This window comes from Dermochelys coriacea, chromosome 2 (assembly GCF_009764565.3).
Source record: "Dermochelys coriacea isolate rDerCor1 chromosome 2, rDerCor1.pri.v4, whole genome shotgun sequence".
Lineage (NCBI taxonomy): Eukaryota > Metazoa > Chordata > Testudines > Dermochelyidae > Dermochelys > Dermochelys coriacea.
This window is the reverse complement of record NC_050069.1, coordinates 221,185,864-221,209,633: the sequence shown is the minus strand read 5'-3', so window position 1 is coordinate 221,209,633 and position 23,770 is coordinate 221,185,864. Positions and strand designations below refer to the sequence as shown.

The 23,770-nt window shown below is 41.6% G+C and overlaps 1 protein-coding gene across 2 annotated transcripts in view; it reads right to left on the bottom strand.

Annotated features, from left to right (window-relative positions):
* Positions 1–10,567, bottom strand: part of COL28A1 (collagen type XXVIII alpha 1 chain) — a 143,875-nt gene extending 133,308 nt beyond the window's left edge. The window contains exons 1-5 of one of the 2 annotated variants that reach the window (XM_038390002.2): positions 10,471–10,567; positions 8,909–9,071; positions 7,836–8,395; positions 3,208–3,228; positions 2,239–2,295 (exon numbers count right to left, since the gene is read on the bottom strand). In XM_038390002.2, the coding sequence (XP_038245930.1) occupies positions 2,239–2,295; positions 3,208–3,228; positions 7,836–8,395; positions 8,909–9,035 (765 nt within the window). In that variant the 5' untranslated portion in view covers positions 9,036–9,071; positions 10,471–10,567. Of the gene's footprint in view, positions 1–2,238; positions 2,296–3,207; positions 3,229–7,835; positions 8,396–8,908; positions 9,072–10,338 lie in introns of both variants that reach the window. The other variant, XM_038390001.2, reaches the window with a different exon arrangement.
* Positions 10,568–23,770: the final 13,203 nt, after the last annotated feature.

Sequence of the window (23,770 nt, the reverse complement as noted above, 5' to 3'; positions counted from 1 at the left end):
GTGGACTGGTCCAGGCTGAGGTTGATGGTGGGATGGAAATTGTTGAAATCATGGTGGAATTCCTCAAGAGCTTCTTTTCCATGGGTCCAGATGATGAAGATGTCATCAATGTAGCGCAAGTAGAGTAGGGGCATTAGGGGACGAGAGCTGAGGAAGCGTTGTTCTAAGTCAGCCATAAAAATGTTGGCATACTGTGGGGCCATGCGGGTACCCATCGCAGTGCCGCTGATTTGAAGGTATACATTGTCCCCAAATGTGAAATAGTTATGGGTGAGGACAAAGTCACAAAGTTCAGCCACCAGGTTAGCCGTGACAGTATCGGGGATACTGTTCCTGACGGCTTGTAGTCCATCTTTGTGTGGAATGTTGGTGTAGAGGGCTTCTACATCCATAGTGGCTAGGATGGTGTTTTTAGGAAGATCACCAATGGACTGTAGTTTCCTCAGGAAGTCAGTGGTGTCTCGAAGATAGCTGGGAGTGCTGGTAACGAAGGGCCTGAGGAGGGAGTCTACATAGCCAGACAATCCTGCTGTCAGGGTGCCAATGCCTGAGATGATGGGGCATCCAGGATTTCCAGGTTTATGGATCTTGGGTAGCAGATAGAATACCCCAGGTCGGGGCTCCAGGGGTGTGTCTGTGCGGATTTGTTCTTGTGCTTTTTCAGGGAGTTTCTTGAGCAAATGCTGTAGTTTCTTTTGGTAACTCTCAGTGGGATCAGAGGGTAATGGCTTGTAGAAAGTGGTGTTGGAGAGCTGCCTAGTAGCCTCTTGTTCATATTCCGACCTATTCATGATGACGACAGCACCTGCTTTGTCAGCCTTTTGGATTATGATGTCAGAGTTGTTTCTGAGGCTGTGGATGGCACTGTGTTCTGCATGGCTGAGGTTATGGGGTTGTGTTACCCAGCAGTAGTATGGGATGGTAGGCCTGCCACCATATTCTGGTTCCACCAGGGGCTGGCCAGTTAGTCCAGTGGATGAGGTGTGGGAGGGTCTAGGTTAAGAAATAAGTTAAAGCAGTGCCAACTGGCACTTTTCACAAGTTGGACATGAAAAGTCTAGTATCCTAGACAACATTCTTTCTCATTCATTATAAACTAGTAGGTTTTAATGTTTCAGGCTGTGAAACAGATATTGCTAGACATCTACTGCCTGTTTTGTTTGCCTAAACAGCCACTGCACTCCCAATATCCAACTAATTAGTTTAGAAAGTACTTTCTGGTCAGCTAAGAAACTAAAGCCAAATTCTATTAACTAGAATTGCTCCAGGTCTAGATTTGATTCTATAAGCTAGAATTGCTCCAACACTAGATTTGCTTCTGTTCCATAAAGTACTTAAAATGCACGATTAAAAGCTACATAAATATTGTATTTAGAAAACTGAACTGGTTCTCAGTTGTACAGAATATCTTGGCAATCCCAAGCATCATCTTTTTGTAGGCTGAATATATCTTTAAGTGCCTCATCATCTGACTGACACAGTATCTGACTAAGATTAGCCAGAAGAGCTATAATATGGTGCTGCGACTTTACAGCCGATCACTCAGCATACAACATTAAGATTTTCCAAGTCACTCAGAAACCAACTGCATCTGTTAGCCATGGAGAAGCCAGCTATCACAGAAAGATGGAATAAGAGACAGAGATCTTTGCCTGAGCAGCAACGCTCATCTCTGACTTTGGAGTCAAATTGCCCCAAAGCCTGGGCTGCTCAGATTCAGACTTTTGGCTTTTCTATGTTGAATGTATGTACTTGTGTTCTATGTAGCCATTTCTATGTTGAATCTTTGTGAGGTCCTTCTAAGTTGGAGGAGATAGGCTGTGGGCATATGTAGCACAGAGGCCCTAACAGCCTTCCATCACAACTAGGGTTTCTTGATTTGTGCTTCAAAATCTGGTACCAATTTAGCCAAGCTAGTTTATTAAACCATAATTAGGGTTTCTTACTTCTAATTTCTGCATAGTATATGGGTTCATTTTTTTAAAAAACATCACTAAGAAGATTCTCTGTTTTGAGGTTTCAGGTCTTCAATAGAGTATATAAAATCCATAATTTCAGAAACCACAGATACAAAATTAAACATTTAAATTACAGCATACGGAAGGCTGAGATCTTGCTTTCATACAAACTGTAACCATTTTAAAAGACTGTTCCGGCAAACATCCATAATGTTCAGCCTTGACTTCTGATTAGAATTCATATTTCTGAAGCTTCCTAACAAAAAATATATATACTTACAGAAGGGCCGGGTGGTCCCCGGTCTCCTTTTTGACACTCACAGGACTTCCGCTCACACTAAAGGGTTAATAAAATATTTTAGAAAAATATTTAGATTTAGCATTTAAAATTGTAGAAGCACTTTTAAACCAGTATTTTTGGCTAGGACATGAGCCAGCTGAAGCAAAACAGTCAAGCAGTCAGAAGATAAATGATCTTATCAAATGTGCCTTCCTGTAACAAACCATACACCACTTTTACACTGCACAATCTCCATTAAAATAATCCCTTAAATCTGTTCCATCTCAGTCTTTGTTTTGCATATACTGTATTACAAATATTTTGAAAAATGTTTTTCTTAATTGCCAAATCTGTTATACAATATAAACACTTCAGGTAGTGGACACATAGCATGTAATGTTACCCACTAGTTTTGGACATGAATCTCAATTTTGAGCCAAGTAGACTGCCACATTTTAATGAGACAGGAAAGTAACTTATACCTGGAGTAGCCCCAATATCCTTTCAAAGGAAAAGTTTCTTAAGTTGTAAAACTTAATATCGCCCACTAATGAGCAGTGTTTGGGGATTTATGGTGAGAAGGGCTGGAAGGAATGGATGAGAGTTAATATAAAAGTCACCATATTTCTATACAAATAATAGGGCCAGATTTTGTCACCCTTATTTACATTGTATAGTACCTTACTCCTCAAGTAGTCCCATCCATTCCAATGATTCTGCTTAAGGAGTATTACTCAGTGTAAGTAAAGGTAGAAGAATCTGGCTCAACAATTAATACCAATAACCATCTGATTTCTGACACTCTGGTTTTTGAGAAAATTCTTCTTCTGTTCTGTGAGGAAATAAAAACATAGCACTACTAGATTTGTATTCAGATATCAGTAGTGAAGGAAATGGAACAGCTTTGATGTCCTGATTAAAACATGTTACACTGATATGCTGTTAGTACTCAAATCTTGTAAAACTTACCCGCTTGTTAAATAAGGCAACCTGGGAAGGAAAAAGAAGAAAAATATATTCTCTTGTAAAATATGCCAGTTTATTAATTTAACCAAGATGTTTCCTATCATAAGCATCATAGAAATATATCCTGACACTTTCTTAAATTCCAAAAGCAGATGAATTACCAGTGTTTTGCTGTGTAGCTTCTCTTAGGGTATGTCTGACATTGCAGCTGAGAGCATGCTTGACAGCACAGATACACAGGCATACTCTAGCTCTGCACAAGCTAGTGTACTATGCCAGCCCCCAAAACCATGTTTTATAGGAAGCCATCAAAGAGCACATATTTCTTTGCTTAAATTTCCTTAAAACACATTGACTCTGATCCTAGCCACCCTCTAGAGGTAGTTACTCATATCCAGCAGGAGGAGAATAGGTCCCACAGAATGGGTGGAAGAGGGTTGGAACTTTCAGTTGAATATACTGGTGCCTAGGAATATGTACTGAAACAATGTGTATAATGTAGCACCAGTCAGGAAGATACCAACACTGGGCCATCAATGCTAGTATGTAAAATCTAGTCAGAATCTTTACCTTGGAAAAATAGGAAAGATAAGAAGGACGAAGAGTCAAAATGTGAATAGTTAAACCTGACATCTTGGCTTATTGCACAACGTATGAAGAGATCATACAAATGCATCAGTTAATAAAGAAAGTTACTCCAGATTTATACCAGTGTAACTCAGAGAAGAATTTGGACCATTACATATTGATTAAAATATACAATATAGTGGATTTGATTTTAAAATGTTTGTTCTATAAATATGTATTTCTTCTTAGATGGAAAGGACATCTATTTAACACATGCCAAGACATAAATTAGTAAAACTCTTACAGTTGTCTTTTACCAATTGCCATCAGTGTCTGAGAAGTCTCCATATGTTCCCTTAATTGCATAGCTTATCCATGTGCTTTTACACATATGTGATAACTAGTCAGTATATCTGGTTTTAAAACTTTCCAAACTAGTTTTAACATGCTTTTAGAGTGACTTAGTGAAATGTAAACATTAAGAAAACTCTTACAATATTTCTTGTTGTGTAATTACTGAAAAGCTAATTTAATTCTAAACATATTTTCACCTTAATTATCTTAGCTTATTATGTAGAGCCTTTTATCCTACAAGAAAATACTTTCAGTAGCCTTGAAAAGAAGTGCCACAAGAGCCTATCCAAACTCTTTGAAAAAAGAAAAGGAGTACTTGTGGCACCTTAGAGACTAACAAATTTATTTGAGCATAAGCTTTCATGAGCTACAGCTCACTTCATCGGATGCATTCAGTGGAAAATACAGTGGGGAGATTTATATACATAGAAAACATGAAACAATGGGTGTTACCATACACACTTTAACCAGAGTGATCACATAAGGTGAGCTATTACCAGCAGGAGAGCCAGGGGGGTGGGGGGGAAGGGAACCTTTTGTAGTGATAATCAAGGTGGGCCATTTCCAGCAGTTGACAAGAACGTCTGAGGAACATTGGTGGGTGTGGGGGGGGGATAAACATGGGGAAATAGTTTTACTTTGTGTAATGACCCATCCTCTCCCAGGTAGTTTCCTCAGGAAGTCAGTGGTGTCTCGAAGATAGCTGAGAGTGCTGGTAGCGTAGGGCCTGAGGAGGGAGTCTACATAGCCAGACAATCCTGCTGTCAGGGTCCCAACGCCTGAGATGATGGGCGTCCAGGATTTCCAGGTTTTCTGGATATTCTATCTGCTACCCAAGATCCATAAACCTGGAAATCCTGGACGCCCCATCATCTCAGGCAAACTACAATCCATCAGTGATCTTCCTGAAAACACCATCCTGGCCACTATGGATGTAGAAGCCCTCTACACCAACATTCCACACAAAGATGGACTACAAGCCGTCAGGAACAGTATCCCCGATAATGTCACGGCAAACCTAGTGGCTGAACTTTGTGACTTTGTCCTCACCTATAACTGTTTCACATTTGGAGACAATGTATACCTTCAAATCAGCGGCACTGCTATGGGTATCTGCATGACCCCACAGTATGCCAACATTTTTATGGCTGACTTAAAACAATACTTTCTCAGCTCTCATCCCCTAATGCCCCTACTCTACTTGCGCTACATTGATGACATCTTCATCATCTGGACCCATGGAAAAGAAGCCCTTGAGGAATTCCACCATGATTTCAACAATTTCCATCCCACTATCAACCTCAGCCTGGACCAATCCACACAAGAGATCCACTTCTTGGACACTACAGTGCTAATAAGTGATGGTCACATAAACAGCACTCTATACCAGAAACCTACTGACCGCTATTCCTACCTACATGCCTCCAGCTTTCATCCAGACCACATCACACGATCCATTGTCTACAGCCAAGCTCTACAATACAACTACATTTGCTCCAGCCCCTCAGACAGAGACAAACACCTACAAGATCTCTATCAAGCATTCTTACAACTACAATACTCACCTGCTGAAGTGAAGAAACAGATTGACAGAGCCAGAAGAGTACCCAGAAGTCACCTACTACAGGACAGGCCCAACAAAGAAAAAAACAGAACGCCACTAGCCATCACCTTCAGCCCCCAACTAAAACCTCTCCAACGCATCATCAAGGATCTACAACCTATCCTGAAGAACGACCCATCACTCTCACAGATCTTGGGAGAAAGGCCAGTCCTTGCTTACAGACAGTCCCCCAATCTGAAGCAAATACTCACCAGCAGCCACACATCACACAACAGAACCACTAACCCAGGAACCTATCCTTGCAACAAAGCCCGTTGCCAACTGTGTCCACATATCTATTCAGGGGACACCATCATAGGGCCTAATCACATTAGCCACGCTATCAGAGGCTCGTTCACCTGCACATGTACCAATGTGATATATGCCATCATGTGCCAGCAATGCCCCTCTGCCATGTACATTGGTCAGACTGGACAGTCTCTACGTAAAAAATAAATGGACACAAATCAGACATCAAGAATTATAACATTCAAAAACCAGTTGGAGAACACTTCAATCTCTCTGGTCACTCGATTACAGACCTAAAAGTGGCAATACTTCAACAAAAAAACTTCAAAAACAGACTCCAACGAGAGACTGCTGAATTGGAATTAATTTGCAAACTGGATACAATTAACTTAGGCTTGAATAGAGACTGGGAATGGATGAGTCATTACACAAAGTAAAACTATTTCCCCATGTTTATTCCCCCCCACACATCCACTGTTCCTCAGACGTTCTTGTCAACTGCTGGAAATGGCCCACCTTGATTATCACTACAAAAGGTTCCCCCTCCCACCCCGCTCTCCTGCTGGTAATAGTTCACCTTAAGTGATCACTCTCGTTACAGTGTGTATGGTAACACCCATTGTTTCATGTTCTCTACGTATATAAATCTCCCCACTGTATTTTCCACTGAATGCATCCGATGAAATGAGCTGTAGCTCACGAAAGCTTATGCTCAAATAAATTTGTTAGTTTCTAAGGTGCCACAAGTACTCCTTTTCTTTTTGCGAATACAGACTAACACGGCTGCTACTCTCAAACTCTTTGACTATTCCACCAGAGCTCACAAGTCAGTTCCACTGATTCCAGCCCACACCAACTTCATAGCTGTGCTGCTATTTACTATCAGCTATGAAAACAGTTTTGGACATACTGCTTACTGTATGTGTGCACGACATTGGATTTTTTTAGTGTGCTTCCTAAATGAGAACAGTAGGAGACTTACACTTCTTTTAAGTTGTGATCCAGTGCCCACTGAAGTCAGTAAAAAACTTCCATTGTCTTCAATGGGCAATGGATCAGGCCCTTAGCATGTGCTTGTGAATAATCTCATTCACTTCAATGGAATTACACACAATACATAAAGTTATGTATGTATATAAGTCTTTGCAGCATCAGGGTCTTAGTCTTCATACTTTTGTGTGTGAGTTTATATAATTAGATCAAAATCAAAATGTTGATTAACCTGATGTCAAAATTACCAGTAACTTAACATAAAAATTACAGGACTGGGGCCTTAGCGTGCAAGCATTTTGTAGTACAAGGCTATTTTGGCAGCACAGATAGATCTGCAAGGATGGTGTTAGATTTTGGTGATCTAAGTACAGCACAATTCCGTGAAAACTAGGAGGCACACTGTAATTATGAGTAACTATCCCCCAAATTATAGTGAGGGATGGCACAAAATTCTGCCTTGCCCAAAATGTAGTTTGACCGAAGGTTGGGCCTGTGAATTGAACTTGGATTCATGCTGCCTCAGATCTTTTTCGCAGCTGAACCACTCCACCTATTCCTGCAGCATTGCTTAACCTTAAGTATTCAAAAGTCATCTGAGACAGGTCCTAAAAAATCATCAGATTGTTTTAAAAATCATTCGATTAAAAAAAATTGGCTTTTTTATTTGCTGCTTGGTTTTTGAACTTTTCAGGTACGCTCATGTAATGTCTTCAATCTTTTCTCTGCAACCAGGAGGGCTAGAAACTTAAGAAAGAAAATAAGACTGTACCTTATTTTCAGATTAATATGTGTCTATATCATCATCAACAACAAAATCTGCCACTAATAAAAGGGAAAAGAAATGTAAACATTCACAGTTACTTACCAATTGCTCTTTTATTTTCTCTGAGAGATTAGGATCATTTAGGATTAGAACAGGTTCACTAGGAGAATTCCCAGATATCAAATGTAGGTTTGATTTATTGGCCTTTTTACTAGACAGTCCAATGGTAATGAATGATATTCCAAGATCTCTGGCTGCTGCAGATATCCTCTGGACATCAGGACTCTTTGGATGGTCAATACCGTCAGTCATCAACAAAGCCACTTTTACACTTCCCTTACGACCTTCAGTTTTAAACAGTTGAGTGACATTGGAAATTGCATAATAGGAGTAGGTGCCATGCCCAATATAGTTCATATTCATGACTTCCTGCTTAAAGTTATTCAGGTCTTTCCAGGCTACAAAGGGATGATCAATTTTGACTGTACTGCTGAACTGCATGATTGCCAGTTTGACATCATACTTCCGGAATTTAACAGGTTTCATTAGGAAAACTTTGTCACTTAAGTTGTAAACAAAATCCTTCTGCTCACTGAACAATGCATTTTTTGCACTTTCAGAACTGTCCAAGATAAAGACCATGTCAATGAAGCACACACAATCTGTAATGGAACAAGAAAGTTACAATAATAATTCTATTTTAAAGGTTTATACCTGCTTCCAAGGTTTTAAGTTAAGGAAGCCACTGAAACATTCCCAGATCTCCCCCATCATTTTTTTTCTTTTAGGAGGTAGGGACAAATTCTGCTCTATAGTACTTCATTAGCCCAATATTTCAGGTTTAGGTCACACTTACATCACAGATTATTTTTGTCATATTAATATTACATTAAAATATAAATTTTCTGACAGCAAATTCAATATGAAAAATGGTTGTTCAATTTCTCATAATGTATATAATTCAGAAGTGATATATGTTTAGATGAAAACAATAGATCACATTACAATACAATGTAGATGTGAAATGTGCCGCTATATATTCCAGGACTCATTAGCAAAACAAACCAAAAAAAAAAAAAAATAATAATCCCACACATTTCCTTGGAAATTATCCTGGAAAACGTCTAGAAAACATTTTATACAGCCTATTGCAATTTCTAAGAAAAAGGTTTTACCCTGAAAATCATCTTTTCTTGCAAGAGGATTTGGCTTTTGTCCCTTCTTTCTGTTTTGTCCATAGGCTACATGATCCGTTGTGACAGCCAAAAATAAAAGGCAAAAGGCAAAATGTTTTTTCCACATAGTGACTGTGATCCAAAATCAGATGACTTACTACTCCTATTAATAGAAAACAAAATATCTGTTAATGCTTCAATAATAAAATTGATAAACACATATTGTATTTGTAGAACAAAATTTTGTATTGAGCATCTTTCAGTTTCTAGGTACAGTATCTCAGAAAGATTTATCAAGGAAGAAGTTAAAACAAAATAATTCTGTGCCCAAGTAGGAAAACACAGCAGCCACTGCAGTGTCAGCTATAGCTCACACATCTTTGGACATTATAATCTATTTTACTGAGAAAAAACATGTGGGATGGGACAAACAAAATGTTCCCTACTCTTTGTAAAAATATTCACTGCTGTCTTTAACTTTCATTTGGACATCCAACTGAGATGGGTAGTAGGGTCCTCAGTTAATATATAATTATCATCACGTTTAAATGATAATAACAGAAATATTACAGGAAACATTGATTATGTGTTTGCTTCTGCAGATCCACAAGTCCAGTTGCTTAACAATACACAGGAACTGCTTTTTCATGTCTTTAAATTGCACTTTTACACACAGATATATTAAAAAGATGTTAAAAGTCCACTATATAATTCTCTTTTCTTTTATAAAGGCAATAGTTTACCAGTGAAATTCTACAACTTAATATTTGATCACTTCTTTCTAAAAGGATGGATACAAACCTGTTTATAAAAATACCATTATGGGATCGTATCTATGATATATGATGGTAAACTGAATATATCATTAAAAAATTTCCTTCAGTCAGTGTAACTAATTTCTATAGGTTTCAGAGTAGCAGCCGTGTTAGTCTGTATTCACAAAAAGAAAAGGAGTACTTGTGGCACCTTAGAGACTAACAAATTTATTTGAGCATAAGCTTTCGAGCTGTAGCTCACGAAAACTTATGCTCAAATAAATTTGTTAGTCTCTAAGATGCCACAAGTACTCCTTTTAATTTCTATAGTGCACTGAGAGCTATTAAACCTGAATTAGAAAAAATGTCTACAATTTAGAGCAATTCATGTTAAACATCATTAACTCTAAAGATTACTTGCTAGTACATAATTGTATAATAAAAGTCCTATTTAAATATTGTTTTTTAACTCCATTCAGTTCTTACACATTTAAAAACATTAATGTACTCTTCTGAGAAGATAAAAGGGAAAATACACAAAACAAAACAACAACAGAATGACTAGAACTATAATAAGCAAATAAACTTCACAATCAGTTTTACACAGTTTCTGTTCAGGTCTCAGATGATTTTATTTTAATGTGATAAAAGTGTTTTAAACTGTTTATGACTTACCTTATAAATCATGCAAACAGCAAGTCGGTATTAAAAAAACTGTAAATAAATGTGACTGAAAAATACATTTCTGTTTAAGAAAATAAGACAATTTGTAAATAAATAGTCTGTCCGGTTGTAAATAAGGGTTACCTTGAATCTGGATCTTTCATGATCCTTTATTCATGTTTTCTTTGTCAAAACTGAATCCAGAGTGGCTAGGCATTTAGCCAGCATTACAGATCTGAGTGGGAGTTTAAAGGGACACAGTCCTATTAACATGTTAATGTCTTATAAGTTATTTGAAGAGCAGTTTGAGCCTTGTTTGTTTTTCATAATTGAAGTTTTATATAGAAATACTAATGATCAATTTCCTGTAATAATAATGGTCAGTTATCTGTATCTGTATCTGTATGTCTTTTTCTGCTATGTCTCTCCCTTCCTCTGTGCTGATGTATGGAAAAGCACCTGTTGTAAGTACCAGGTAGAATAGAGCCCCAAAACAATAAAATTTTATGTTCTATTATATCCTGCATGAAAATTGTATCCAATATTATGTTACAGAGAAAAAATAGACAATTCTGGTATTAAATAAAAAACAACCGAGGAAGAGAGATATTACAGATGCATAGCTTTTAAGGCCAGAAGATATCATTCTGATTAATTAGCATGACCCCCTATACAAACAAAAAGTTATGGAATTTCACCATTATTTTCTGCAGAGTCCCCTAACTTGTGGATGAAAGTTTTGGGAAGACATACAGTTAATGATTCCATGCGGTGGAGAATTTACCGTATCCCTTTAACCTGTTCCACAGTTAATTACTCTCATTGAAAAATGTGCATATTATTTCCAGCTACAAATTTTCAAACTTCAACTTGCAGCTATTGTATCTTGTTATGTATTTATCTGCTAGATTAAAGAGCCCTCTATTTCTAGCATTTCTCCCTGGGCAGGTACTTAACAATAGAGCTGTTCAGAAAAATCTTTTCTTTTTTTTTCCACAGAAAATTTCAACTTTTCAGTGAAACTTTTTTCAACTTTTCATCCAAAAACTGAAATGTTTTGATTCAAAGCCTCATGAGATTTTTAGTTTAGGTACCTTATGCTCTCATTCTCCTATATGGGCTGGGCTCTCAGCCTGGACTACATCTCCCATGATGCAACACTTTCTCCCTTCTTAGTGAGGGGAGAGGGTCCACAATAGGAGTCCCTTCTCTTTTATAAACTAAATAAATTGCGCTCCCAAAGTCTCTCATTGCAAGGTATGTTTTCTAAACCTCAGATCATTCTGGTAGCTTATTCCTGAGCCCTCTTCATTATTTCAACATCCTTTTTAAACTGTAGACACCAGAACTGGACACAGTATTCCGGCAATGGCATCACCCATTGTAGTCCATTGGGGGAGGGGCTCCTCTCACTCCAGGTCTGTGGGTGACCAATCCACCCCACTACATCTCCAGGGGTTGCCTGATGTGGGGAATCAGCAGGGCGACGGGAGATGTGAGCTCTGGTCTGTGATCAGGGCCGAATGACAAACACCGTTACGGAGCCCCAGCCCCTGGTCAGGGCAGGGCAGCAAAGAGTCAATTAGCCCACGCCCTTGCTCAGGGCAGGACAGTAGAGAGTCTGAGGGCCAGGGCCGGCTCCTGGCACCAGCTTTCCACATAGGTGCTTGGGGCGGCATTGAGAATGGGGCGGCAGTCAGTGTCCCGTGGTGGCAATTCGGCAGCAGCTCTGCTGCTCTTCTGTCTGGGCATGGCGGCAATTTGGTGGCAGCTCCGCCACTCTAGCGGCGATGGCAATTCGGCAGTGACTGCTTGGGGCAGCAAAATTGGTACAGCCGCCCCTGCTGAGGGCTCAGGCCTGCACTCAGACTGAGCAGCAAACAGTTGAGCCTCCTAGATCTGGTGGAGGGCCAACAAGCACAGGCTTCTTGCCTAAGAGAAGGGGAGACTGCCACCCACAGATTGGGGTGGCAGGGGAGACACAGTGTCCACTCCACTGTGTCCTGGCCCAGGGCCCTAGCAGTGGCAGAGTGGTCTGCCACTAGGTCAGCGGAGTTCCTGACCGCAACATGCTGACTCACTTGCTGTCAGCATTGCAGCCATACAGGGTCAGCTACCCTGCGCTACTTCTCAGCTCCCCTTCTTTGTGTACCTGGCTCTGTAGAGGGTTGTCCTGGTCATTGGGGAAGAAGGCCTCTGTCAGGGCTTGCGGCTCCTCAGTGCTCAGGTCTGTAAATTTTGGCCAGCAGTTGGACTTTGAATTGGACAGTCTGAGACACTCTGCTCTTTTTATAGCTGGACTGAGGGGAAACTGAGGCAGGTGCTCCTGTTGTGCCATGGCTTGATGCAAGAAGGTGCCCCAGTTGAGCCTGCCCCATGACAGGCCCAATATAACTAAACTTATCAGATAAAGAATTAAGATATATTCAAACATACTGAGTTTCAGATGTGCATTGCTCCCATTGCCTTCAGTAGGAACAGTGTATGGGTCCTGAAGGTAAGAATTTGGCCCACTGTTAATCCATTTACAGGATACTTTAAAAGGCTATGGAGTTGAGTATGGGTATGGATTCTCTCCAGATGATTCTGGCTTCTTACCTTTCTAGGAGAAGGTCATCTGAAAGAGACAAAAGGAAAAGAAAAGGGAGTGAATACAAAAAAAAATCTGCATAGAACTTTCCTGTCTTTTTTGGTCTTGAGACTTCTGGATGTGGTTGGTTTATTTGGCTGAGTCTGAATGAGTACTGTGCTTCTGTGAACAATATGTGTCATATACCTGCAGCACAGAAGAGACTATGCGAGCACTTGCAGAATGTTGTAAAGTCCTTCTAGTGATGGTTATTGACCTGGAGTACACATAACTACTTTGTGTAACAACGTTAAAACACAAAGCGTTCCAAAGGATGTAAGGCAAGTAAGCTTGATGCCTTTCACAATAATAGTCTGCTTCAATTTTTAGGCCCCTAGAATGCTGCTGGAATGCTACAATATGGTACACAAACTGATTGCCAGTAACATCCAGGGGTAAAAATAAGGCGGTACGGGCCGATATGGCATACCGGTAAAAAGTGGCCGCCAGTACTGGCCTGTACCACCTTACTTTAAAGCAATTCCGCAGCAGCACTTTAAAGTTGCTGCTGCTTTTGCACCCCCTGTCAGTGGCCCTGCCAGATCCCTAGCAGCATGGCCATCATCGGGGAGGGGGGGGCGCAAAAGTGGCAGCAATGTTAAAGCGCTGCTGTGGCAAAGAACCCTGCTTAAAGTGCTGCCGCAGCAGTGCTTTAACATCGTTGCTCATTTTGCCCCCCCTCCCCACCTCCAAGGCTGCCAACAGGGAAGGGGGGGCAAAAGGAGCAGCAGCCCCGGGGCTGGCAATTCAAAAGGGCCTGGAGCTCCAGCTGCCGCTGCTACCGCAGCCAGAGCCCGGGGCCTTTTAAATCGCCGCTAGAACCCCAGGCAGCGCAGGACAGGCAGCGCTGATCCCCAGCTCCGCCACTTCTGGGGGGGGCCAGAGCTGGCTCCCGTACTGGTTAGAGTTCAATTTTACTTTCACCCCTGGTAACATCCTCGTCACCTGATGAAAAAATTTCCTACACTTCCATTATTGACTGGTTATTTGCCACAACAAAAATGGAAAATTGTCATGGCGAAAAAAGATAAAGTAATAATTTTAGATAAAAAGATAGAAATTGTGGCACATTTAAAAATAATATTAAGTTGTTTCTCATGAAAAACTTTATTATACTAAAAAGAAAAGGAGTACTTGTGGCACCTTAGAGACTAACAAATTTATTTGAGCATAAGCTTTCGTGAGCTACAGTTCACTTCATCAGATGCTGTAGCTCACGAACGCTTATGCTCAAATAAATTTGTTAGTCTCTAAGGTGCCACAAGTACTCCTTTTCTTATTGCGAATACAGACTAACACGGCTGCTACTCTGAAACCTTTAATATACTAGTATATTAGTATACTACTAGTATACTTTACATATACTTTACTAAATAATAAAAAATGTATAAAAATTAAAAAATATTTAACTGATAGTTTAAATCCATTTAACTATCTCTACTCAATGCACTCAACATATACAGAACAAACTCTGTAAAAAATCATTGAGGAGTCTTGCTCAGTGGCAGGCTGACCAAGATAAGACCCTGAGAAACCAGGATTTTTCTAAAAGTCCCATTTTTTTGGTAATAAAAGTAATGGGCGTGGCAAACATACAGCCTTACCTGCTATGGACAAAAGTGTTACATTGTGCTTGAAATAAAGAAAAATACTGTAAGTGGGGAGGGGAGCAAATCAATCCTTTTATTAGAGTAACAGCATTTCTAGAGTTCAGATTGTTCAGTATTCTTCAGTAGAAAAAACTGTGCAAAGAAAGGATACAAATTACTTGGGGCTTTTCCAGTCAACCACATAGCCTCCCTAGTAGTATCAAAGATGAAAGATGAGGATTTAACCCAAAGAACAAAGATGAATCTATACATCTTACCACTTGGGGCTTTTTCTAAATGTTAAACTATTACTCATGATTGTATTTGACTTTCTTGGCAGCATGAACTGCAGCAGATGGTGTTTGACATGCTACCGTCTCTGTAATGTATCACACTGCCCCAGTTCTGGTTCCCTTTAAGAGAACTGTACAGCAATTGGACTGGATAGGGAGCCCCAAATGTGCTTATATTTTTTCCTCCCGTGTTTAAACAATAGTCAAGGGACAGGCTAACTTGAAGCCTTTGCATAGCTAAAGTTCATTTCATGAATGTTTAATATAAACTTTGATGTGGGATATTTTGGGAGGAATTATGTATGTTATTAACCATAGGGCCAAATCCCTGGTTATTTGCTATGAAATGTGTAGTGCTGCTTACTTTCACTCTATGACATCATTAGCTAATGTTCTTTATGACCTCTGCTTGTCTACTGCCCTTGCCTGAGGGTACCACCCCCGAAACTCCCATTGGCCACGGTTCCCTGTTCCCGACCAATGGGAGCTGTGGAAGGTGGTGCCTGCAGGCGAGGGCAGTGCACGGAGCCTTCTGCCCCCACTCTCCCAGGAGTCACAGGGACATGGTGCTGGCTGCTTCTGTGAGTGGCATGGGGCCAGGGCCGGCAGGGAGCCTGCCTTAGCCCCATTGCGCCTAAGGGCTGGCAATCCGGTGAGCTGGATTGAAAGCCCTGACGGGCTGGATCCAGCCCACGAGCCATAGTTTGCCCTCCCCTGACCTAGAGAGATAGGAATGGGGCAGAAAATAACAAAATGAGATTTATCATAGAAAAATATATCAGGGGAAATAATCCAAAACACATGTATTTAGTGAGAGGGAAAAACCTCAAAACCAGTTATGCTAAAAGACATCAACCAGTATTGGAAAAAGTGGACCACAAATTACATGAGTCTGTGTTATGTTTTGAGGTCCAAGGAAGCCTGCCATGCCTTTTTAATTAACTATGCTGAATTTAATTAGGTGAGAATCAGAACAAGAAAACATTTAACAAAAAAAATCAAGATGGATCACAGAATGGTACCATACTTAGAAACTACATCCAGCCCATTGCATTCATAAGTCAGTCTCCAATAACTCCAGCTGCAATTTACAAGTCTTTTAAAATTGGCACACAGACTGTTCCAGACACCATGATTTGCTAGGTGATATAGTCACCAAAAAGTCCAAATCTATCAATTTGTGGAATAGTCTCACAAGAAAAACAGTGTAAATCCCATCACCTGAACCATTTAAAACTACTCAAGAGGGAGAACGTTAAAAATGTATTGTAGGTAACAATCCTTCATAGGCAGGGAGCAGGCTGAGATAAACTTTTATCTGTCTCTGATTTATATGGTCTAAATGATTTTCCTGCTGCCAATAATGAATACGTACAATGGACTTTTCTACTTTATATGTAGCATGGCCACCTAATCTTGCAGTACTATCTCCTCTTCTTTATACGTTCTTCCTCTTTCTTTCTTTCTTTCTTTCTTTCTTTCTTTCTTTCTTTCTTTCTTTCCACTTTTTCTGTTCTAAAGATTAATATTACATTGTAATTAATACCTCATAGTAATACTAATAGAGGCCAGCATCCAACATCTGTTGGGATAGTGATGACATTAGTGATGATTGAGGTACAATTCATATAATTCATATAACTAAGTAGCATATATATCACCTACACCAGGGTTCAGCAACCGCCTGCTCCAGAGCCGCATGCAGCTCTTTGGTTGCCCCCTTGTGGCTCTCGGCTAACAGCGCAGCAGGGCTCTGATCCCAGAAACAGCTGGCTGCTGGCACGTCTCTGCGCACCCCTTGGGGGGAAGGTGGCAACAGGTCTCCGTGCACTACTAGCGCCCGCAAGCACCACCCCGGCAGCTCCTAATGGCTGGCTCCTGGCCAATGGGAGCTGTGACAATGGTGAGGGGGGTGAGGGCAGCACATGGAACTGCCTCCACCCCCACCATGAGCGCACAGAGACTTGCCAGCAGCCAGCTGCTTCTGGGAGCAGCGTGGGGCCAGAGCCCTACTGCACCACCGGCCGGGAGCTGCCTATGGTAAGTGCCTCCCAGCAAGATCCTGCACCTCGCACACCCCCCCACACCTTAACCCCTACCCCAGGTCAGAACCTACTCCTGCACCCAAACTCCCTCCCAGACCCCGCGCCCCCTCCTGCACCCCAATCCCCTGTCCCAGCCCGGAGCCCCCGCCTATTCATATTCAAATTCAAACTCCAGAAGCCGCATTAAAAGTATTGGTGAATAATAATTATTTTAATATGTTTGACCTAAACTCATAGTGTAGACCAGGGCATTTATTTCCCTTTACTTCTCACATTATTTGTTGCTTTGTTTTTCCTAGCCCTGGTCTACACTAGGAGTTGAGGTTGAATTTAGCAGCATTACATCGATTTAACCCTGCACCGTCCACACAATGAAGCCCTTTTTTTCAACTTAAAGTGCTCTTAAAATCGATTTCCTTACTCCACCCCCGACAAGGGGATTAGCGCTGAAATCGGCCTTACTGGGTCAAATTTGGGGTACTGTGGACACAATTAGATGGTATTGGCCTCCGTGAGCTATCCCAGAGTGCTCCACTGTGACCGCTCTGGACAGCACTCTCAACTCAGATGCACATGGCCAGGTAGACTGGAAAACTTTTGTATTTCAATTTCCTGTTTGGCCAGCGTGGCAAGCTGCAGGTAACCATGCAGAGCTCATCAGCAGAGGTGACCATGATGGAGTCCCAGAACCGCAAAAGAGCTCCTGCATGGCCTGAACGGGAGGTACGGGATCTGATCGCTGTATGGGGAGAGGAATCCGTGCTATCAGAACTATGTTCCAGTTTTCGAAATGCCAAAACATTTGTGAAAATCTCCCAGGGCATGAAGGACAGAGGCCATAACAGGGACTGAAGCAGTGCCGCGTGAAACTTAAGGAGCTGAGGCAAGCCTACCAGAAAACCAGAGAGGCGAACGGCCGCTCCGGGTCAGAGCCCAAACATGCCGCTTCTATGATGAGCTGCATGCCATTTTAGCCACCACTACCCCAGCCATGTTGTTTGACTCCTTCAATGGAGATGGAGGCAACACGGAAGCAGGTTTTGGGGACGAGGAAGACAATGATGATGAGGTTGTAGATATCTCACAGCAAGCAAGCAGAGAAACCGGTTTTTCCGACAGCCAGGAACTGTTTCTCACCCGGGACCTGGAGCCAGTACCCCCTGAACCTACCCAAGGCTGCCTCCCGGACCCGCCAGGTGGAGAAGGGACCTCTGGTGAGCGTACCTGTTAAAATACTATACATGGTTTAAAAGCAAGCATGTTTAATGATTAATTTGCCCTGGCATTCGCGGCTCTCCTGGATGTACTCCTGAAGCCTTTGCAAAAAGTTTCTGGGGAGGGCAGCCTTATTCCATCCACCATGGTAGGACACTTTACCATTCCAGGACAGTAGCACGTACTCGGGAATCATTGTAGAACAAAGCAGGCTATCCAGGCTGCCTGTGTATGGCTTCATGAGCCATGGCATTAAGGGGTAGGCTGGGTCCCCAAGGATAACTATAGGCATTTCAACATCCCCAACGGTTATTTTCTGGTCTGGGAAGAAAGTCCCTTCCTGCAGCTTTTGAAACAGACCAGAGTTCCTGAAGATGCGAGCGTCATCTACCTTTCCCAGCCATCCCACGTTGATGTTGGTGAAACGTCCCTTGTGATCCACCAGTGCTTGCAACACAATTGAAAAGTACCCTTGTGGTTTATGTACTTGCCGGCTTGGTGCTCCAGTGCCAAGATAGGGATATGGGTTCCGTCTATGGCCCCACCACACTTAGGGAATCCCATTGCAGCAAAGCCATCCACTATGATCTGCACATTTCCCAGGATCACTACCCTTGATATCAGCAGATCTTTGATTGCGTTGGCTACTTGCATCACAGCAGCCCCCACAGTAGATTTGCCCACTCCAAATTGATTCACAACTGACCGGTAGCTGTCTGGCGTTGCAAGCTTCCACAGGGCTATTGCCACTCGCTTTCCAACTGTGAGAGATGCTCTCATCTTGGTATTCTTGCACCTCAGGGCAGGAGAAATTAAGTCACAAAGTTCCATGAAAGTGCCCTTACGCATGCGAAAGTTTCGCAGCCACTGGGAATCGTCCCAGACCTGCAACACTATGCAGTCCCACCAGTCTGTGCTTGTTTACTGAGCCCAGAATCGGTGTTCCACCACATGAACCTGCCCCATTAGTACCATGATGCCCACATTGCCACGGCCCGTGCTTTGAGAGAAGTCTGTGTCCATGTCCTCCTCACTCTCGTCACCGCGCTGACATCACCTACTCGCCCGGTTTCGCTTTGCCAGGTTCTGGTGCTGCATATACTGCTGGATAATGCGTGTGGTGTTTCATGTGCTCCTAATTGCCAAAGTGATCTGAGCAGGCTCCATGCTTGCCGTGGTATGGCATCTGCACAGAAAAAAGGAGGGAAATGATTGTCTGCCGTTGCCCTGACAGAGGGCGGGGCGACTGATGATATGGCTTACAGGGTTGGCTTACAGGGAATTAAAATCAACAAAGTGTTTGGCTTTGCGAGAAACTGAATGGCCCCCCTCAAGGATAGAACTCAAAACTGGGTTTAGCAGGCCATTGATTTCACAGAGGGAGGGAGGGAGGAGAAAATGAATAAAAACAAATCTGGTCTATTTCTTGTTTTGAGCCACTTCATCTATCTTTATACATCTTGCTGGCAGCAGATTGTGCAGTACGACTGCTAGCCATTGTTATCTCTTGGGTGCTTGGCAGAAGACGGTGCAGTATGACTACTGGCCATCGTCTTCTGCTGGCTGCTGATCAAAAGACTGCACTGCCGGTAGGACTCAATCACCATGAGACGAAACTTAAAAGGGAAATGACCTGGCTAAGTCACTCCCATATTTGCCCAGGTGCCTCTGACCTCATCAAGGTCGGTTAAAAGAGCACCCAGGACTACGTCGACGATGGCTACCAGTCAAACTGCACTATCTGCTGCCAAAAGGCAATAAACTGCTGCTGTGTAGCAATGCAGTACTGTGTCTGCCAGCACCCGGACACATACGGTGACGGTTAGGTGAGCGGGCTCCAGGCTTGCCGTGGTATGGCATCTGCACAGGTAACACAAGAAAAAAGACAGAAAAAGATTGTCTGCCCTTGCTTTCACGGAAGGAAGGAGGGAAGGGGGACCTGATGATATGTACCCTGAACCACCCGCGACAATGTTTTAGCCCCATCAGGCACTGGGATTTCTACCCAGAATTCAAATGGGCAGCGGAGACTGCGAGAACTGCGGGATAGCTACCCATAGTGCAACGCTCCGGAAGTCGATGGTTGCCTCGGTACTGTGGATGCACTCCGCCAACTACTTAGAGCATTTGTGTGGGGACACACACAATCGACTGTATAAAAATGCTTTCTACAAAACCGACTTCTATAAATTCAACCTAATTTCGTAGTGTAAACATACCCGTATTCTATGTTTGAGTGAATGTACACTTGAATTACATTTTTGCAGATATAGGTTATGTGATAACATATTATATACTGCTTGTAACGCTCTCCATACCCCTCTTCCCTCAGAACCTTCTTTTTGTCCCAGCTAACTCATTTGTGGATTAGATATCTGTAATGTACTGCCCTCCTTTCTTCCCTATTCCATTTCTAACCCCTAGTAAGCTACCCTGATGCTGTCATTCTGGTTTAGTATTTCAACCAAAATCTTCATTGGTAAATCTTTAGTGGTAAGATCCATTATTCTGCCTATTAAGAAAGCTCTAAGGATTTAAGTAATTGGATACCTAGATACTATTGGTCCACTAACCAGGGGCTTTTATTTTTATATTTTGGCACAAATGACTCACTTCAGGATTCCTTTTTCCTTGATTTCACAAAGCAGATAAGATTATGTAGCTCTGTCACATACAGATCTGTCTGACAGATTAAACTGAAATTGCTGATCACTTATTCAGGGCCCAATTTTGCTCCCAATTAAGTTGATGGTTAAACTCCCAGTGACCTCAGTAAGACTAGGCTAAGATCCTTCCTTGAAAATGTATCCTTATGACTTGTCCTAGTTCCTCACTAAATGGCAATTGAATCCTTGTTTATGCCTTTTTAAACCTAGATTTGATATTTTTCAATGCACTGTACTTGGAATCAAGTGTGCAATTTAAGCTATTGTCAATGTATGTTGGACTTCTAGTTCTTATACTGGAAAGATATTATGATTTCTTGGACACAACTAAGACTTCTTCTCAGGTCACACTCTGAGAATTACTGAAAGCGTATATAAAAATTGGTCTGCTTTTCTTTTTTTGGCTTCCTGAAGTATGTTAGCTTTAGAATGTAGTTTTAAATATAAAATGATATAAACGAAGAGGGATTTATTTAAGCAACTTCATCCATAATATTTGTTTATACTAATTGCTCTGTTCCACCGGTGGAAACTTCTAGACAACTTTAAAATTACAGTCTCTAAAAGCTTTCCTTCTTAACTGCAAAATTCCCTTTTAGATTAAGAACTGGGGAACTTGATATTTTCATGTCAGTTTTAAGACATTCTGAATTTTATGTCAAATTATATTTTGCTGATACTTCCTCCAATATCCAGTACTGCTTGATCAAACTCAGTAGAAAAATACTTTCTTATTCAGTCTTGCAAAAGGAGGAGATTGGGGCTCCATCTTGTGGACTTAGATCGTATATCATTTGATTATCAGGTCAGCTATTTCAGTGCCTTTCAAGAACTGGTTCTCACAAAATTTCTTTTTTATTAATCTAATGAAAGTCATAACTCACCACCACACATGCAAAACCTGAAGCAAATACTCTCCAGCAACCACACACCACACAACAAAAACACTAACCCAGGAATCTATCCTTGCAACAAAGCCTGATGCCAACTCTGTCCACATATTTATTCAAGTGACACCATCATAGGATCTAATCACATTAGCCACGCCATCAGGAGCTCGTTCACTGCACATCTACCAATGTGATATATGCCATCATGTGCCAGCAATGCCCGTCTGCCATGTACATTGGCCAAACCGGACAGTCTCTACGCAAAAGAATAAATGGACAGAAATCTGATATCAGGAATCATAACATTCAAAAACGAGTAGGAGAACACTTCAACCTCTCTGGCCACTCAGTAACCCACGAAAGCTTATGCTCAATAAATTTGTTAGTCTCTAAGGTGCCACAAGTACTCCTGTTCTTTTTGTGGATACAGACTAACACGGCTGCTACTCTGAAATCTACTGAGTGTGTTCATCCTATCTGTATTAATGTATCATTCTTGTATATGAAGCTAGAAATATGAAGCATTACTCTGAAGTCCTATTATAACTATGCAAAGTGCCAGCCATTAATAGTGGTTTAGAATCTTGATGGCTCCCATTAACCAGGACAATTGGTTGTAAATGGCTCTGTTTACTTGTAAGCCTTCCTGTGTTTATGTGAGTCAGGCCGGAAAGAATGGAGGCTTGGGGTCTCACAGGACATCTGACCATATCACCTGGTACTGGAATCCAGCTTAAACCTGGTGCTTTTCCATTTAGAAGGTGGGGTGGGGACCCAGAGAGACAAAAGATTTCCTCCTTGTGCCAAAGCCATAAAAGAGTGGGAAGGAGGGGCAGACAGAAAAAAGGGGCTGCCAGTCACAAGAAATCCCCTAGTTACCACCTGAGCTGGAACTAACGAGAACTGTAATGGGGAAAGGATTGGGCCCAGACTACGAAGGAGTCTAGTCTGTGAAAGAAGATTATTGGAACATCTCTGAGGGTGAGATTTTCCTGTATTCAGTTTCTTAAATATATTAGGCTTAGACTTGCGTGTTTTGTTTTATTTTGCTTGGTAACTTACTTTGTTCTGTCTCTTATTTCTTGAAACCACTTAAATCCTACTTTTTATACTTAATAAAATCACTTTTGTTTATTAACAAACCCGGAGTAAGTGGTTAATACCTGGGGGAGCAAACAGCTGTGCATATCTCTCTATCAGTGTTATAGAGGACAATTTGAGTTTACCTTGTATAAGCTTTATACAGAGTAAAACAGATTTATTTGGGGTTTGGATCCCATTGGGAGCTGGGTGTCTGGGTGCTAGAGATAGGCAACCTGCTGAGTGGTTGTCAGTTAAAGCCTGCAGCTTTGGAGGCTTGGTTCAGACCTGGGTCTGTGTTGCAGCAGACCGGCGTGTCTGGCTCAACAAGGCAGGGTTCTGGAGTGCCAAGATGGCAGGGAAAACAGGCTCTGAGGTAATTCCAGCACATCAGGTGACAGTCCCAAGGGAGTCTTTGTGACTGAACCCATCACAAGCACCTGTTCAGAAACATCAGTCAGTTTGGTTCCTTGATATATAAATGTGGAGATCAAAGTTTGGATTACATATTACCAGCAACCCACAAATAGTCATTCCCCATAAATAATAAAAAAAGAAAAATCTTGCTAAATTATTGTCTCAATGGCATCCTTTGGCAATGAGTTTCCAGTCCAATACCACATAATATAGAAAAGTATTTCTTTTTATCAGTATTGCATTGGCCATCTTTTAATTTCATTGACTGTCCCCATGATCTTTGTTATTAGACTGGGAGAGCATTTGTTCTTCCTTTCTACCTTCTCCAGACCATTCATTATTTTATATATTTCATTGTGTCTTTTGTTATTTGTTTCCTTTGTAAAGTAAACAATCCCAATCTCTCTACAGATAAATCGCTCTATGCCCTTAATCATTCTTGTTACCCTTCTCTGAACCCCCTTTAATTCTGCCACTGTATCTTATCAGAGAGGAATGGCCTTGGGATATTGGGTGGCATAGTCCACGATCACCAGTATGTATTTGTATTCAGCTGCAGACTTTTCTACCAGGCCCTAAGGTCCATGCCTATTCTGTCAAAGGGCAACGCTACAATGGGC